This window comes from Enoplosus armatus, chromosome 6 (assembly GCF_043641665.1).
Source record: "Enoplosus armatus isolate fEnoArm2 chromosome 6, fEnoArm2.hap1, whole genome shotgun sequence".
NCBI lineage: Eukaryota > Metazoa > Chordata > Actinopteri > Centrarchiformes > Enoplosidae > Enoplosus > Enoplosus armatus.
In genome coordinates this window covers 11,248,248-11,265,538 of record NC_092185.1, presented here as the reverse complement: position 1 = coordinate 11,265,538, position 17,291 = coordinate 11,248,248, and the positions used below count along the sequence as shown (strand labels likewise).

At 41.3% G+C, this 17,291-nt stretch overlaps 1 protein-coding gene across 2 annotated transcripts; it reads right to left on the bottom strand.

Moving 5' to 3' along the window:
• Nucleotides 1-1,275: 1,275 nt before the first annotated feature.
• dapk2b (death-associated protein kinase 2b) lies at nt 1,276-15,773 on the bottom strand. 2 transcript variants are annotated; one of them, XM_070906864.1, is made up of 12 exons: nt 15,675-15,773; nt 14,920-15,065; nt 8,517-8,738; nt 7,647-7,785; nt 6,501-6,630; nt 6,348-6,396; nt 6,229-6,255; nt 5,975-6,127; nt 5,439-5,484; nt 2,766-2,855; nt 2,579-2,659; nt 1,276-2,240 (listed from the first exon to the last, which is right to left on the bottom strand). In XM_070906864.1, exons 2-12 carry the CDS (start codon nt 14,994-14,996, stop codon nt 2,163-2,165), a joined length of 1,092 nt encoding a protein of 363 aa, XP_070762965.1. In that variant the 5' UTR covers nt 14,997-15,065; nt 15,675-15,773; the 3' UTR covers nt 1,276-2,162. The 2 variants fall into 2 exon arrangements, with proteins under 2 accessions (XP_070762965.1, XP_070762964.1); XM_070906863.1 differs by lacking the exons at nt 1,276-2,240; nt 2,579-2,659; nt 2,766-2,855 and adding an exon at nt 4,059-4,695.
• Nucleotides 15,774-17,291: the final 1,518 nt, after the last annotated feature.

The following is a 17,291-nucleotide window of genomic DNA, read 5'->3' as shown; positions in this document are numbered from 1 at the left end:
TGTGTAAAGTCAACAGTGTGATGCTATATACACAGCTATGTATAAAGCTCAGCTCAGCGGCAAGTTTAACACTGTTTTACTTCAGTTGTAAAGGCTGAAGGAAACAAAACGTTCTAGTATTTATTGAAAGAAGTTTAATTTCATTATATAGAAGAGGGGAACTAGCTCAAAAGACTTTCCCAATATAGCATAGTACTGTGGATAGCGTGTATTACATGTATCCTGCTGTCTGTGTGTATTTATCTAAAGGTAAAGATGAAATCACAAAAAAATTCAAAGTTAACTGACTCCACACAAAGGTCAGTTTACCCATCATGAGGAGGAGTACTACTCAGGCTGTGAAAACAGTTGTCTGTTGCTCCGGAGGAGATTTGTTATTTCCACTTATTTTGATGTCTTTAGATTGTTTATACCCCCTGTCTCTTTATTGTGTATTCCATTTTGTCAATTAAGTGAAAAGTAAAAAAAGAAAGTCTGAAAAATTATGTAAACAGGGTTGTCTCTGATTTTCAACAGAAAGCCTGATTTGATATGCAATACTGTGTATAAAGTTGCTTGTGTTCTTATGCTGAACATTAAGCAATTCTTTAATGGGATACAGAAGAACAAACAGGCTTACAGATTTCAGACTGACCCACTTGTTGATTATGACGCCTTTCTTACCATCTGTGTGGAACTGGCCTACATTGTGTCACTGCCAAAAATGTATTTAGTTCAGGTCAAATTATCCCCCCAATCTCTTTCAGCCCAACTGTGCTCAAACAACATCGCTGTTGTGAGACTAAATAATTGACCAGTGGCTGGATGAAAAAATCAGTAGAAGTGCGCATCCCAATTAGTGCTTGTTGATGTTCGGAGAATTAATAATGTGCTTATTGTCAAGGGCTTTTATAGCCTTATTTTGGTTTGACAGTGACATTAGCTTGAGGCATCACATTGTTAAAAAGCCCAGTTGTATAGACATTTAGCACATCCCACAAGACAACCATGAATGTGTCTTTGGATCTGGATGCTGATCCACTTTTCAAAGTCCTAGACCAACATATGGTCACAATCACACCTTTGCATTGAGGTCACAGTTAAAGAGGCCATTTTATAACATGACTGCCCGAAAACAAAATGGAAAGAGTTTAATGGCGTCGAATCATGGGATGTTCTAATGTTTATATTGTCATTGAGTAATTGATTTTTGACTTTATAGAAACTCCCAAAGAAAACAATCATGTTCATGAATTTATTAAACAAAATTTCAATTTACAGTACATACAAGTGAAACGAAACAGTGCATTTAAAACAGTGAATGCTCCTTTTAATGAGCTAAGATGCAAGCAGAACTGAAATTAAGACATTTGGCTGACATTTATATATATTTACACCATAAATACATTAATATATATCAGGTTCTAACAATTGCTTTAAAAACTTTGAAACTGTGAAATTTCTTTATCTTTATGTATGCATACGATGAAATGCAATTATTGTCCCATTGGACATCAGTAATTCAAAATATCCTATGTTAAATAAGGTAAACAGACAGCTCTGTATGGCGTGCAGGTTTCAGGTAAGTTATTCTGATTTTAAAGGAAGAGGCTGATGGTAACCTGCATGTTTGTATGTTGAGCAGAACAACATGTATAACATTTGGATATGAAAATCTGCTAAGATCTCGTCATCCTGCAGTGCTAAATCTGTTTATCTGTCAATGCTTTGGACAGTCTTGTAAATCTCCACCTGCAGCCTGCACAATAAAAAGAAAAGAATGGAACTCTCTTTCAACACTCGGATGTTAAACAACAGCTGGGAGACTTTTAAGACTGCAGTTATATGAGGAAGCTGCCTACATTCTTGTTTGTGTGTGTGTATGTGTGTGTGTGTTGTGTATATCTCAGTTCCTGCCAACAATAATCCAGTTATATCTTCTTATGCCAGAAAACGGTAGCTCGAATTCAGAAATGGTCTGCTGGTTTTTGTGTTTTTTGTTTGAAGACAAACAAAGTTGCCTTGACTAATGAAAATGCTGCATTTACAGCAGCCACTCAAACAGATACTGTAGCTGATCCTTTATGACAAGCAACAGCTGCAAAGCATGCGTCAAAGAGGTGCAAAGTCACTGTTTTGCAACAGTAACATCGTTGACCGACACTTGGTGCTGGTTGTTGCTCTCAGGAAGTGCTGCTTCTCTTTCTGGTCCTCGGTCTCCTCTTCAGGATTTCTTCTTCTTGGTCACTTTCACAATCCCTCTGAAATATTCAAAATGTTTGAGTTAAGAAACAGCTGTGAAATAGTTTGTGTGGAGGCAGGTGATGACGTTTTGAGGGTCCAGGGTCAAGAATTACTAGCTGCACCCCAAAATACCAGCTTAAACACTGTGACCTAAAGTGGGCTTTAGAGGTGCTGGTAGGCAGGTTTTGTTACCTTCTGCCATAGCTTCATATTTACTGTAAAGATGTGAGATTTGTATCAATCTTCTCAACTAACTCTCTGCAAGGAAAAGCAAATGTGCAAAATTCCCAGAATATCGAACTGTAGCTTTAAGTCCAGGCTGAGCCATTGCTGTTAGCCTTACAACACTTCTTACCCCGTCCTGCTCAGGCAGCTTGTGGCCTTTCTTCATGATCCGCGTTAAGTGGTTGCACAGAGCCACAATCCTGAATGAGAGCTGATGAGCAGATACAAGCAAAGAGAATGAGTCCCAAAATCAATCAAGAGCAACATTTTTCCTAAAACCCAGATTGCTGTAAGGAAACCATCTAACTGTACTTTACCTTCCACCTGCGTCTGGCATACTGTCTCCTAAAGTTCTCCAAGTTGACCACCGACAACCTCTTCACCATGGCCTGTCTGGGATTCAGAGGCTGCAGAGACACAATGAGGGATGAAATAACAGAGGACATGTCTTTCATGCTAAAGTCAAATGTTCAAAAACATTATGCTAAAGTACTGGTCTAATACTATAATCTGAGGTACAACAGGGAATATGATGAAATCTCATCACAAATCACAAGAATTTGTAAATGGGAAACATAATAAATGATGAACCTTTATTTCAGTGTTTAGACATCAGTGAAAAATGTCAGTGTGCACGTCAAAGGTGTGTATATCTGCTGAGATGCTAAAACCACTGATAAAGAGGTGACACATTTTTAAACACATGATCTTATCATAGATGTTGTTTTTCCTGTCGGCTCATAGAACATCTCCAAGAAAGAAATACAAAAGGTTATTTTCAAAATAAATAAATAAATTCAACCTTTGGTAAAAGTGCATATTTGAATCTGAATGAAATATAATCATTTATCATTACACATGTAACTTTTCAAATGGATAACCACTGTAGAACAAAACATTAATATACAGTCTAAAAAATAGAGTGGAATGAAAAAATCAATCAATCAAAAGACGTGAACTTCTTATACATTCCATTGAAAAGAATTGCTCCTGTGTCTTCTTCTGGCCACAACACAGTAAAAACATTCATAATCAATATTTATCTTCATCATTACTTGTCAAAATAAAAAGCTACCAAACCCTTAATCAAACAAGAGCAGTGCATAAATAAATCTAGTTTAATCTCCTGTTAATATCACTTTATAGAATGTCAGACGCTGCCCCCGTTAAACCACAACTTGCCATTTGGCTTTTGTTCGGCTTAGACAACCAAGATGCAATGTGTTAAACAGGAAGCTTGAGGTGCTGGTAGGCAGATTTTCTTTTACATTTGCATAGGGTCAGGCTAACTATTTCCCTTGTTTGCAGTCTTTGTGCTAAGCTAAGCTAACTGACTCCTGCCTGTGGCTCCATATTTAGCATACAGAAATAAAAGTGGTATCCATCTTCTCAGCTCTCAGCAAGAATAGAATAAGCGCATTTCTCCAAATTATTATTCCTACTATTACTTTGACTGAAAAGTTCACACAAGAAAAGAACAATGGAAATAAAGAAAAGGTAAAGACTACACAGCTATACATTCAAAGGTGTGTGTTGAATTCAAACAGCCTCATATTCAAAAACATGTTAAGCTTTTTAAGGTCAATAAAAAAGTATCTTCATTCGTGCATGTTAGCCAGACTCTGTGAGTGGCTGTCTGGCCTCAGGGCACAGTTCACTCCTGCAGGACTGATGCAGCAGCTCCTTCAGCGCCTGCTTCACGTCCGTATTCACACTGCCGCTGTGGATGCTGCCATTGGCTCCTTCCGGATGCAGAGAGCTCATCACCTCCTGCAACCACTGCAGCTCAGAGTTCAGCTCCTGCCTCAGAGCGTCCAGCTGACTCTGCCTCTGGCTGTACTTCCCACTGATGCTCTCCAGACTGGCGTCTATAGCCTTCACGTCCTCCTGCAGCAGCCTCCTCGTGGCCTCCACTTTACGGAACTCGTAGCGGACCTGAGACAGATGCTTCCTCGCGGTCTCGCTCTCCTCCTTGTACCAGGCCTCCTTGTCATTGTAGATGGAGATCAGCGCTTCTATATCACCCTGCAGAGCGTGATGGGCTCCTGCCACCTCTGACAGCCCCGTCTCCATCAGACTGACGTCCTCCACCACATGGGCAAAACGCTCAAAGTTGGCATATGTGTTGTTCTGGGGCACGCTGGAGTGGGACTGGATGGTGTACTCCTTTAGACGCTTCGTCTTCAGCTGCTCCGCTTTCTTCTCAGCCTCAGGGGCAGCGCTATCCTCGTCCATGTGGTCCCAGGACTTCAGACAGAAGGATGGAGGGGGGGACACTGAGTGAGAGGCTGTCTCATTGTTGCATCTTGAAAACACACATGGTGGTGAATGTTCCAGCAGACGTGGCACTGTAGGATTAGTGTGTGACCCTACAGCGAAAGCCATGGCAAGTAAGAGCGCCCAAAGAAACAGCGGACATTCCTGTTGAGTGTGTTACGTTTCCTGGCTTCATGCTTGTATCCAAACGGGACGAAGACTCCACAGCAAAACACCATTTGCATGCACCTCAGCAGCTAATGTTGGAGTAGGCTTCTTCAACATTACAGGTTGTTAAATGTCCATGCCATTAAAAGCACAATTAGTGAGATCTCGCTTCAGTTCGATCAATTGAATTTCAGACTGCAAAACACAGCTGTGCAAGATGTGTGGAGATATGTATGTTGATAGGTGAAGGGTGAGAAATATATCCCCAGAAGGGGGGTGTGGTGCAGTGATGTAAAACAATATACAGTCACTGTGATGAAATATGTTTTCAACGAGCCAGAACATATACAAAAAGTTAGTGGGTGTGAACTTTTTGCACCTGAAGTCAAACATTTTTCTGGCTCACTTGAAGATGGATTTTTCCTCTCTTATAAGAAACAAACCAGTTACAAGTACGATACCTTTGACATTAACTGTTAAATGTTGCTTCACACGTGGCAGGAGGTGAGGTGCTGATTATTGAGAATACAAAAACATGCTATGACACGCATAAATCAAGTGCATACCTTAATCCAGTGATGGTTGAGGGCGTCTTGTATGGTCATCCGTTTTCTAAACGAATGAGAGAAGGAAAATGCAGCTGCGTAAATACACCCGAACAACTCCATCACACACAGAGCGTGGTGAGCAGTCACGCTTTAGGATGTGAATCTCTCAGGAATACGTTCAGACCGGGACAAACTTTCACAGGAATATTCAGTTTCCTGGAGGTGCATTAAAATGGAAAACACATGTTAAGCAACAAGAACAAGATCACATGGTACAAAGAAAGACAAGTGTTACACAGTGCTTTGTGATAATTAGTGTCTAGTATAAATAATGTTTATTTAGCTTATTTTATTTAGTGTATTACACTGTGTACCGAAAACAAATGTGCCTAAATCCCTGCTCTAGATTTCTGTGGACTGGCTGGCCATTCTTTCTCATTTTGGATCAGGTCTGCACATTTAATGCGCTTAGGATTTATTGCTCTAATGCTGGGCTTTGTATTGAAAGTGTCAGACTTGACCTTTGGCCCTCAGCTGTTTGTCAGTTCTTTTACCTCGTGTCCTTCTCCAGGAGCTGTTGGATGAAGCTCTTGGCCAGCTCGCTTGTATTGCTGAAGAGCTCTTCGTCAAAATCGTAGTTCATCGCCGAGATGTTTCCCAGCGTTTCCTGCTTCGTGTCACCGAGGAAAGGTGACGCGCCGCTCAAACTGAAACAACAGCACAAACATTCACACACTCACTTAGACCTTGTTAATCTCTTTAGGTACATTAAGATTCCCGCTCATAATCACGAATCATCCCAACTTACAGTATATATGTGATGACTCCGATGCTCCTGTGAAAAACAGCACAAGGTTAATCCAATGTTATGCACTGCAGCATGTTGTATGGAAGGCAGCAGAGTCAGAGGTAATTAAAGGCTCTTACCACATGTCTGCCTCCAATCCCAGTGGCTCATAGTTGACTATCTCTGGAGCTGAAAATAGACAGCACACACTCCTGCATCACAAACAGGCCAAACACCAAGCCTCCTCTTGAAACGTCCAACACTGCAAACATATCTCATATAAAAACACTTACCAACAAATTCAGGGGTTCCAAAAATGTTTTTGAAATCTGCCCCAGCCTCTATTTTGTGTGCCAGTCCAAAGTCTATGAGTTTGATGCGGGGGAGAGGAACATTCCTGTCCAGCAGCATTATATTTTCAGGCTAAAGTGCAAAAAGAACAAAACAGAGAGGCACTTTTGTCAGGTGATTTCCACTAATACCAAGATTGGGCAATACATAAACAACACTGAGTAAACAAGTTACCTGGTTAAAGCCGTCTTTTTCGTGAGCATTAAAGAAAAAACATTGCAACGGTTACAGTCAGACTTGTTAGTGTGAAATATTAAAGGAAAAGTTCAACACCTTGGAAATTTTGCTTATTCACTTTCTTGGCAAGAGTTAGATGAGAAGGTTGATACCACTACGCTAAATATGAAGCTCCTGCTTGCAGGTGGCTAATTAGTAGCTTAGCACAAAGACTGAAAACAGGAAACAGCTAGCCTAGCTCTGTCCAAATGTAACACTCATTTAACAACATTTTTGTACAGATTAAAAGTGTTCATTCACAAGTTTTAGTCGCGCTGCTCTTTTCCTTTAAAGCTATTAAGTTACATTAGTTCAGACTTTACTGTGTTGCTCTGGATTCCTGTAAATCAATATAAAGGTCACAAGCGAGTAACATCCAGTCAGCACAGATAGACAGTCACATTTTCCTTGACTGACTATTAACTTTCTGATTTCACAGAAAATGTTAAGCACAAATGAGTGCACAGATCTGTCATTCATGTGAACTGAAGGCCTCAGGCAGGTTTGAATGGAGCCCTTCACTGAGTCTTCTTTTTCCTTAATTCCTTAAGAGTGCAGCTGCAGAAAAACAGGACAGTGACTATCAGAGAGCAGCGTGGGGGGGCACTGCTCTCTGAAAGTGAAGTGATAACCTTGTGGTGTCTGTATCTGAGAGTCTGGATCTCAGCCACTGAAAACAGGAAGGATGTGTGATTCAGAATAGCGAGACACGAACATTAGACACCTGTTATATATATATATATATGACGTTAAGGCCTGCTCGACCTCACATGCACGTACAGTTCAGTAGCTGTGGAGGTAAAGAATTTCATCTTCATCAAGAGGCGAATATAGATTTACAGGTCAGGACACACAGATGGAGCATGTTGTACCTTCAGATCAAAATGCGTGATCCTCTTGGAGTGGAGGTACTGGACTCCATCTAGGATCTGTTTGATAAACTGAGTAGCCTCCTCTTCACTGAGAGACTCCTTCTGAGCCAAGAAATCGAACAGCTCTCCTCCAGACACCCTGTAACACACACACACACACACACACATACTCAGAGACTCATCCTGTGGGCTCAGATAATCTGGACTCTCTAGGGCTCTCTTGAATGTTATCTAAAGTGAGTTGTCAGGATTTGGATGCACTGGTTCAGGATGCCTTAGATATGTTTGTTTGTGGCAACAATTTGGTTCTGCTTTGAGACAGCCTGCCCTACTTATGAATCACTGTACAGCAGTTCTCAACCTTTTCATAATACAAGTCTTGAAACGTTGCTGGCAGACGTTCTTTTACATTCATACAAAGAAAACATAATAGACTGAATGACACACAGTGTGTAACCCTGCATCTAACAGGAACTGTTCTGTCAGTCGGTTCACCCCTGCTTTGATTGGACTGAGCTTTCATTTAGTCCTAATTGTCCCCTCCATGTTCCCAAGCACTCGCTGCTGGACCCGGACAGGGTCCTCTGAGGCCCCTTTTCAACACATGCCTTATTGACTCTGTGAGAGATGTTTTCAGCAAACACAGGTTCAACAAACAATCTATGTACACAGAAACAAACTCACAGATCAGAACATGGACACTAAAAAAAAAAAAGGACTGCACTGACATTATGGCTTGAAATGCAAAAAGAGACTCTGTGGAGATGTTTGGATGCTTTAAAGGTGTAACACTGGTGTAATTTGGCAAGCATGAACAAACTCTATTTATATATTCAACTGTGCAGATATTATTAAATTAAAGTGACTCACAGTTCAAGGATAAGCACCACATCTGTGCGGTTCTCGTATACATCATGTAGCGATACAATGTTGGCGTGCTGGAGCTGCTGCAGGATGTCCACTTCCCTCTCGATCTCCTCTCTTCTCACACCACGTCTGCTGGCCCGACTCTGGCGCTTCTTGATGAACTTGGCTGCATACTCAGTGCCTGTACTCTTCTCTATACAGCGTTTGACAATTGCAAACTGCCCACTGCAGACACAAAAGAAGAAAAAAAGACCCTGACATTACTTAATATTACTGTCTCTTTAATGTGACAAATGATTAAAGTCTTATCACAATGACAGATTTTATCATTATTTGTGTTAAGTTTTGTCGTCTCTCTCATGAGGTGAGTGTACTTTAATTTTTCAAGATAAGAGAACAATTCTTAATGAAATTCTTAACAATTAACAACAGGATGTAGCTACGGGTGAAGACAGGCGTCAAGGAGGAAGGCGAGTGTCAAAACCAGCTGAAATATTGAGGTATAGTCCATCACTTCCTGCTTCCCGGCCAGACAGAGAACAATCAGACAGGCCGGCAGTGTGGACAGAGCTGCTGTCCTCCCACTCCAGCAGCCTTCCTGCCAAATTTCTAGCCATCCTCTAGAGATCAGAGAGCAAAAAAATCCCCAAAACTCTGAATATTTCACAACAGAGGTGTGGGCTTAGAGTGGATCTCAGTGGATTATTGTTTCACTTTTCACTGTGGTCTTGTATTGCATTCTACAGCCTGTGGACATGTGGTTATGGCATCTAGTTTAAGAGTTTAAATCCTGACCCAATATGGGCATTACATCTTAAACAATAGGGGTGACTCCAACAGTAAACTTTTTCCTTTATTGTCACTCCTCCCTAACATATCTAGGAGTGATTTCACTCATAATTGACCCACTGACAGACTGGATGAGAAGTGCGAAAACATTCTCCAGCACTGTCTCCCAGTTAAATATATGTGGTGAGTCTCCATGGCTTTATTATCAGACCAGCACTTGTAATCTCAAACCTGACTAAGCCTGCTGCCTTACACGCTTCCTGCTGCTGTGGGATGACCTGCCCACTCCATGCAGTCTGAAAACAAGCCTCTCTGTCACTGATCCCTCTGTAAGACATGAGGGCGAGGGTGGTGGCAGAGCTGGCAAAGACTTTCTGAGTGGGGAAGATGACCTTTATCTTTGACAAGACAGAAGATGAAGACAGAAGTATGCATAAAGGATAGAGACTAGGATGATTAGTTAAGTCTGTGGACCCAGGAATTGATTTTATACCTCTGCAAAGTTCTTGAATGCAACATAAACGCGTTGTATTTTTAGACATTGTGAAAGAAGACACAGAGACAGGAAACAGATAATAACTGGCAGGCATTTCATATGTTTTGGATGTAACTGTCCACACAGAGATTCCAGGGTGGCTGTGAGAGGCTGTCCAGCCCGTGTCCACTATCATCACGGTGTCTAGTGGGCTAAGAATAGCCCGGCCCACAGGCTCAATCTCCACCTGCCACCTCTCTGCTGCTCCATGGGGAGAGGTAAACAGCCTGCTGAGCCGGAGGAGTGGAAAGGAGGAGTGCTGGTGCTGGGAGGAGCTGCTGGATAAAAGCTGTCCAAAAACATATGGATACACACTGTGCTCCTGCCACACTCATTTCACACAGCAGTTTTACACTTGTACTTTCAAAGAGAGCTTAGCGAGAGAGATAGGTCATCACAGCTCCAGCTCATCACAAAACAAACTAATGGGCTAAATACAATAGTAATCACCTATGTGATTTAAAGCAACCCTACAGACTCTTTAACATTTCCTTGACTGCTGGTGTGGGACTGTTGAGCCAGTTTGCTCTTTTTGAGGCACACCCTGTCCCTGTGTTTGCAGAGTTCTACAATCACATCTGGCTGCAGTTCCACTGAAGACATTTAGACTTCTTTCAAAACGCAAAAACAACAGTTACTGAGGTGTATTATCACCACTCAAGTCCAGACACTGGAGGGAAAAAATGTTTGGCACAACCAGTATTATGCTGTCAAGTACAGGAACACTGCAAACTATGGCCTCAGATATGTAAATCAACATTTAGGCTAGATTATAAGCTTCCCAAACACACATATATAGTAGTATTAGTTGCAGGGCACCTGTATTGGATTGCATTAGATTGTACAGGTGTTTCTATTAAAAAGGAACATTTTTGAACAATTGATTTTATGCCTCAGAGCGCTACTCAACCACAAAGCTCCAGGAAGTTATTATTAAGTTAATTTACTTCACATCAGGGCAACAAAACAGACAAGATCAGATTTCAATGTGAGCATGTCCCAACCGAGAATGCAGAAGAGGAGGGAGGGGGGTATATGTCGTAACAATGGTCTTCAAAGAGTGACACATACATGCCGCACAAGAAAAATAAAAACAGGGCAGGTGGGACAGACGCAGAGAAGCAACGTGGAATCTCAAATGCTCCCTCTATCTGTTCTATTCACAGGACATTTCCACCCCTGAGACATCCCTGAAAGGCTGACCCTGTTAGAGATGACTACGATAATGTGTGAGCTCAAAAGGAGGGTATAAGTCACTCAATGAATTCCACTTGCAAAAACAGACATAAAGTACCCTGAGGGGGGGGACTGTCATACGACAGCAGCAGCAACAGTGTCCTTTATTTGCTTGCTAAGCAAGACTGAACAGAATAACCCCTTGTGGCGATTGTTGTAGTGAGAAAGTGCACAACACAAATGTCAGTGCAAGGGCTTTTTAACTTTAGTGTTGTTAGGAAGTGTGGAGAAACAGCGGAGAGAGCAGTGATGCTGGGAGTGGTATTCCACAACGGGCCAGGCGTGCCGGCTGTCTTAGCTGTAAGCCGGCCAGTGGGGCTGAAAGTACCATCTCTCCGCAGAGTTTCCACTTCCAACAGCTGAAGGTCATTATCCACAGCTAAGGTTGGAGGAATGCTCGGACAAGTGGCGCCGGCCCAATATTTAAACACATTTCTCAACCTAACAACCTCTGGGGCGGCGTGACAAAGACAGCCAGATTCATAATTGACCAAGCCCTGTCCCTCACCACCCCTATCATCTGTATAATGTGAAGGAGAAGCAGCTCAACCCTCTCAAATCCGACTGATCCCTGCAGGAAATATAATTTATGTTGTATCTAGAGTAACAAATGCTTGAAAGCCCAAACACGCAATTTGTCAGCCATTTGATCTGCTATTATTATGGAATATCTCAACGTTTATGCCCATGAAGTTTTCAGGATATTCTAGATTCCCACTTGTTTTGAAGTGGTCCAACGTCAACCTCTGTCAAACGGGAACTCCTGGAATGTACAAGAGGTCAGTATGGAGTTCCCTCAGGCTGCACAGAATAAACACATTTTTCACCCACTCCACAGCAGGAATGTCTGTCCCTCAGAGCTGACTACACGCATTCTTGCCCTGCTCCTTGTACACGTATGGCTACTGCCCGTGCTATAGATACATCATGTACAGTAAATCCCTTTGGAGAGATTCTAGCACTTAACTGCGTTCATCAGCAGCACCTGTCTGCCTCGCGACTGTCAGCTCTTTTCACTTCAACACATCCAGTCTGTGAAGGCTGCGGACTTAAGTGTGCGTCGCCGCCCTCCCTGCAGTCTCTCCAAAGACAGCAAACTTCTGCAAACTGAAAACGTTTCTCTAATTCATTTCCTTCTGCACAAGTGTGCCGAGTATTTCTAGTAATGACAAATATCGCAGTGCCCAGAGACAAATTGGGAAACACTTTGCTTATCAGGTGTGGTGTGATGTGACCTTTTCAGTGTTCCTGCATTCAGTTGGAACTAGACATTTAATTTAATAACTGCCATGCTAACAGCTCTGTGAGGCTGTACTTAGGAACAGTGGTACCTTCAGCTAAATGCTAACTTTAGCGTCCTAACGTGCTCACAATGACAATGCTAACATGCCGATGTTTAGCAGGTATAATGTTTGCCATGTTCACCATCTTAGTTTAGCGTGTGAGCATGCAAACATTTGCTAATTAACACTAAACACAAAGTACAGTTAAGGCTGATGGGAATGTTGTTATTTTTGAAGGTACTTGGTTGTAAATTACAAATAAATAATAATAATAAATCATTTGATGGTGGAGATAGATTAAAAATGAAGAGATCACCGAAATTATTATAATTCATCCTCTGGGGATCATGAATGTCTGTACAAAATGTCATTGCAGTCCATCCAATATTTGTTGAGACTCTCGAGTCATGCTGCTAGCGAGGCTAAAAACAATGCAGACCCACAACTTTCTACACAAGCTATGGATGATTCATATCCACGATGATGTAAGTGCCGTATTTACAGATGGAAGTTTACAGGAAGTTTTGTTTTTGTTGAGGCATGTAAAGACAATGGCACTTCCTTTCCAACAGTGCATCCTGTGAAGTTTTGTCATTGCTTAAGGATGACTAACAAAGATGATGTTTTTTCTTTCACTAAGTGTTTCATGGCCACCGCAGAATCAGCATCTTGTAAAGACAGTAAAGGTATAAAGGTTCTTGGGTCATGTTGTGACCAAACATGGACAAGAATGAGTCTGTTGTTGACATGTAGAATCCACCATCTGCACAGAAGTCCTTCCTTTCTCTGCCTTGCCGTGACGGTCACTTGTGAAACAGCTCACCACAGTCTCACCAGTCTCGTGGGAGGGCAGCTGTGGCCTCACACTGTGACACTTCCCACTGTATGTCATCATCAGTGTCATCACTCAGAGGGTAAGACAGGTACAGTTGTCAGTAAATGCCTCACATCTCATGCCAAGGGTTGTTTTACAGATAGGTTTACCAAAAACTCTCCACCAACAGTGGAAAGAAACACTGAGTACAACCGCGTGGGACCCTGTGACATTAAAGTCTGTCAATAGGGGGACAGTATGATGAATTGACTTTCCTTTAGTGAATGGCTCAACAGTTCCATAGAGCACAGAACATCTTAAATACTTCACACAGATCAGTTGTTGGCCCCCTCTCATCAAATTTCCCCACCCTCTCGAGAGGACGATTGAGTAACAGAGGGCTGAACCCATGAGGCTCTCACAAACTGTGGGCGGGGAGGGCTGCATCCTCCAAAACTCGCCACAGAGGTGTCCCAACAAGACAGAAGAATTACACGCAAAAAATCAAGCTGTTGAATTGGTGATAAAATTCTCAGACACCTTGTGTGACTGAAAGCGCCTTTCATGTTTTCAGTTGCAGACATCTGCAGCTTTTAACCACAACAGCTTAATGTTTCTCATGATAGTGGTGCTGACAACATATGAAGGTCAACTCACTCTTCAAGCAACGTGTTTTCAGCTCAACCGCAGCTCAGTGATATTGTCAGTCTTTAAACAATGCATTTCCTTTCAATTACCAGTATCACTCTCCAAGAGGACACTCTGTAGACACTTAAGACTTTTTATAAAAATGCGTATAACTTGTAACTAATGGCTTTATTAATGTTAGGAAATCATTCACTAATACTTCATACATAAGTTGAAAGCCACTGTGGTGAGACATTAATAATGGTTCTTTTTCCCAGAAAGTGAAATTAATTAATAAGTTGTTCTTATTAATGGCATAAAATTGCTCTATAAAGAATTAGTGCATGATTTATTAACCATTAATACATTAGCTACAACTTATAAATGGTGCCTTATTTGAAAATGGCAACAGTAATCGTTCAAGTGAATTGTCTGTTTAAATATATGAATGCTGGACACAAAAGCCTTCCCACAGGCGTATAAATGCAGCTGGAACACACGTTTCAACAGCAGGCCTTGGTTTGTCCTGTCAGGGTGTGTCAAAGAAGCTGCTGAACGAGTGAATGACCAGCAAATACTGGGACACAGTGTATATTTTGACTAGTAGTGAAAGGTTAGAGGTCAGACCCTTTCCTTTCACACCCTCTCTATCTGTTAGCAAGTGGTGCACATGCCCAAGCTGTCCTTCCGCGCATAATGGATTTGTAGCTTCCTCAATCCATATTGCACCATGCCAACTTCCTTTACTTTATTTCCCCATGTGGCACGGTTTCCTTGATTAACACTCCTCCTCAACACTCAACTTCTCAACACATTGATGATCCACCACCCAGAGTCGAATCAAACGTCAAACAGAGCTTGTTTTCTTAGAGTGCGTTTACTTTTGAAACCTTATCTCTTGCTGTAAGCTTCAACCTCCTTAAACACAGCGACACTCCCCATTTCAAGCTTAAACAGGCCAGCTGTTTGCATACCTACGTATACACGAGGACCAGTGCGTCAAGGGGCATGTTGGGGAGAGCTGAATCACACTCTGACTCACACAAAGACTCATGTATCTTCTATGAGCTGCAATTAAACATCTTGTACTGCTTAATTAAGAAGTTTTGAAAAAATACTCACCTTCCTAGTTCTTCTCCAATTTCATAGAAATCAGCCACATTCTGTTGCTTGAATACCGCCATTCCAGGTGTCTTCATTGATGTAGTTTATCTCCTTGTTATGCACCACCAAAGCCCGTCTTCTTCCCTTTCTCCACAAGTTCAACCCTGCTGATACAAAGACGTGTACCTGTTGATTTCTGACTGGAGCAATGAAAATGTTTAATGCATGTTTCAGCTTGCTGTAAAGCATTCCATCTCACCTTTGTACCTACTTTCACCGGCCTGTTGAGGAAGCCTAAACACTATAACTTCACCAGCAAATGGAATAAATAAGTACACTTAGTCCGTCTTTCTCTTGTTTAAATACAGGTTATTGGCTTTCAAATTTAATAAGTACAACTCCTACAACTGTGCCAAGCTGGGCAGTATAACAGTGTTTAGTTTGTGTGATTATAACAGGATTACAAATGAAAAGAAAAGAGCATTTTGGGTAATTAGGTCAGGTTATCTGTGAAATGCGTTCCTGTTGTGAAACATTTTGTCTGGTAAAAAAAAAAATAGGCTGACATTGGCAGCAACATATGCTTTGTAACCATTATGAATTAGAATTAAAAAAAAGGATAGTAATTAATTGTACACTATAAAAGTGAACATTTATGTACATACATGAAATGTGAAGACAGAATGCTGTTCACAAACTGAAATACCACAAACCTATCTGGTAAGTTTCATGTCACTCTTGAAGTGGCTCCACAAACTGACAACACGTCTTACCTTCTGTCAAACGCAGAGCTGGTGATAAACTTGCATCAGTTCCTACAGCTGGTCTGGTCTCCTCATGGCTGCAGATACAAAACTGCTCCTTTAGCGTCTCTGTTGTTTTCTGTAACTTCTGGCAGCACCATCAGGCTTTTGTGTCTGCAGAAGTCCCTCCCCCTGATGGCTCTATTATGAAACTGCAGCGTGAAAGAGGCAGGCTATCAATAAAGATGACCGGCATGTCTGCTGTCTATTCTGAACAAGGAATTTAAGGAATTGAGGATTACTACAGCCAGCTGTTTATTTTCTGCTTCTGCTTCTTATAAAACACCTGCAGACGAGACAGAACACACTCAGTCAGCCATTGTTTATTGAATGTGTCTTTTAACTGGTATTACAAAAACATACAGTGGCGTGTACTTAATTCTGTAACATAAAAGCTTTGCACTTTTCATCATTAACTAATACAGATTATCGTAGAGATTTACATACAAAAAGTGAAGTGCCCAATAATATTCTGAAGTCATCTTGTCACTTCACTTGTGCAATACATTGCTGGGAAAAGCAAAAGAAAGAGAAAAAGACAGAAAGAAACTCAGAAAGAAAGAAAGAAAGAAAGGAAAGATGATAACATTAAATGTAGCTTATTCTATGTGAAAATGTAACTGACAGAAAACGTAAAAAATGTACGCAAACTAGCCCCAGAACAGATGTTGTGTATTGAAATACGAGCAAACACTGAAACCTACTGTATGAGCCCTTTGACAAAATGAGTGGACCAAAGAAACTTTTTTTTTACCTTAAACCAATAATTGAAAATTTGGAGAGACCTGCTCTCATGATGAAAAGCTAATTACATTTCTACTTCCACGGGTCTTTTTTTCATTCACATTTCCATCATCACAACAACCACAATTCAGGTTGTCCAACAAAAATAGTTAGGATGCCACGGCTGACACTCCTGCAGCAGAGAAAAGGTAGTCTATTCTGTAAACAGCTCAAAGTAAAGAAAATTAAAAGTTATGACAAACTGTAAACAATATATAAGCACACAAGAGAAGGGGCTCAGTGAGAAAAACTCTCCTGTAGATTCCCACTTAAACAACAGTTTTACACTTATTCACCAAAACTAAACTGGGTTTCTTTGTGTGTGGAATATCAATATATTTATACTGGTCCATTAAACTTTAGAAACTGTAAAACAGGTGCAATAGAGAATGTGGTCACAATGAGTAAAAAGAGTAAACCGTCATCTGTAAGTACCTGGATGTGGAAGATAGAAAGACGTCGCTACGCACGTCTAGCAACCTCCTGAAATACTTCCCTCATAGATCACAAATAATATTTCCATTTTCGCTCAACAATCATGCCGACAGACTGACTTCACAGCCATTTAATCCAAAGCTGAAATACAGTATAATAAACTTTTAAAATCACGCTGCATGGAGGGTACCTCTGAACTTGTGTAAACACTGGGCAGATAAATGTTACACTGCCACACTGAGGACAACGAATGCAAATACATCAGCATTTTCAGACGGAGCTCAGAAAAGTAATCCCAGCATTATCCACATACTGTATATCTGGCAAACACAGGTTTTGGTCGGGGGTAACTGAAACACCCAACCATCC

Excerpts from the sequence above, each read along its gene's own strand:
- dapk2b (XM_070906863.1), bottom strand. The coding sequence starts at position 14,996 with ATGAAGACACCTGGAATGGCGGTATTCAAGCAACAGAATGTGGCTGAT. Across the intron at positions 6,631-7,646 it reads TCACGCATTTTGATCTGAAG|CCTGAAAATATAATGCTGCT; the intron begins GTACAACATGCT and ends TTTGCACTTTAG. Across the intron at positions 4,696-5,438 it reads TCAACCATCACTGGATTAAG|TCCTGGGACCACATGGACGA; the intron begins GTATGCACTTGA and ends TTCTGTCTGAAG.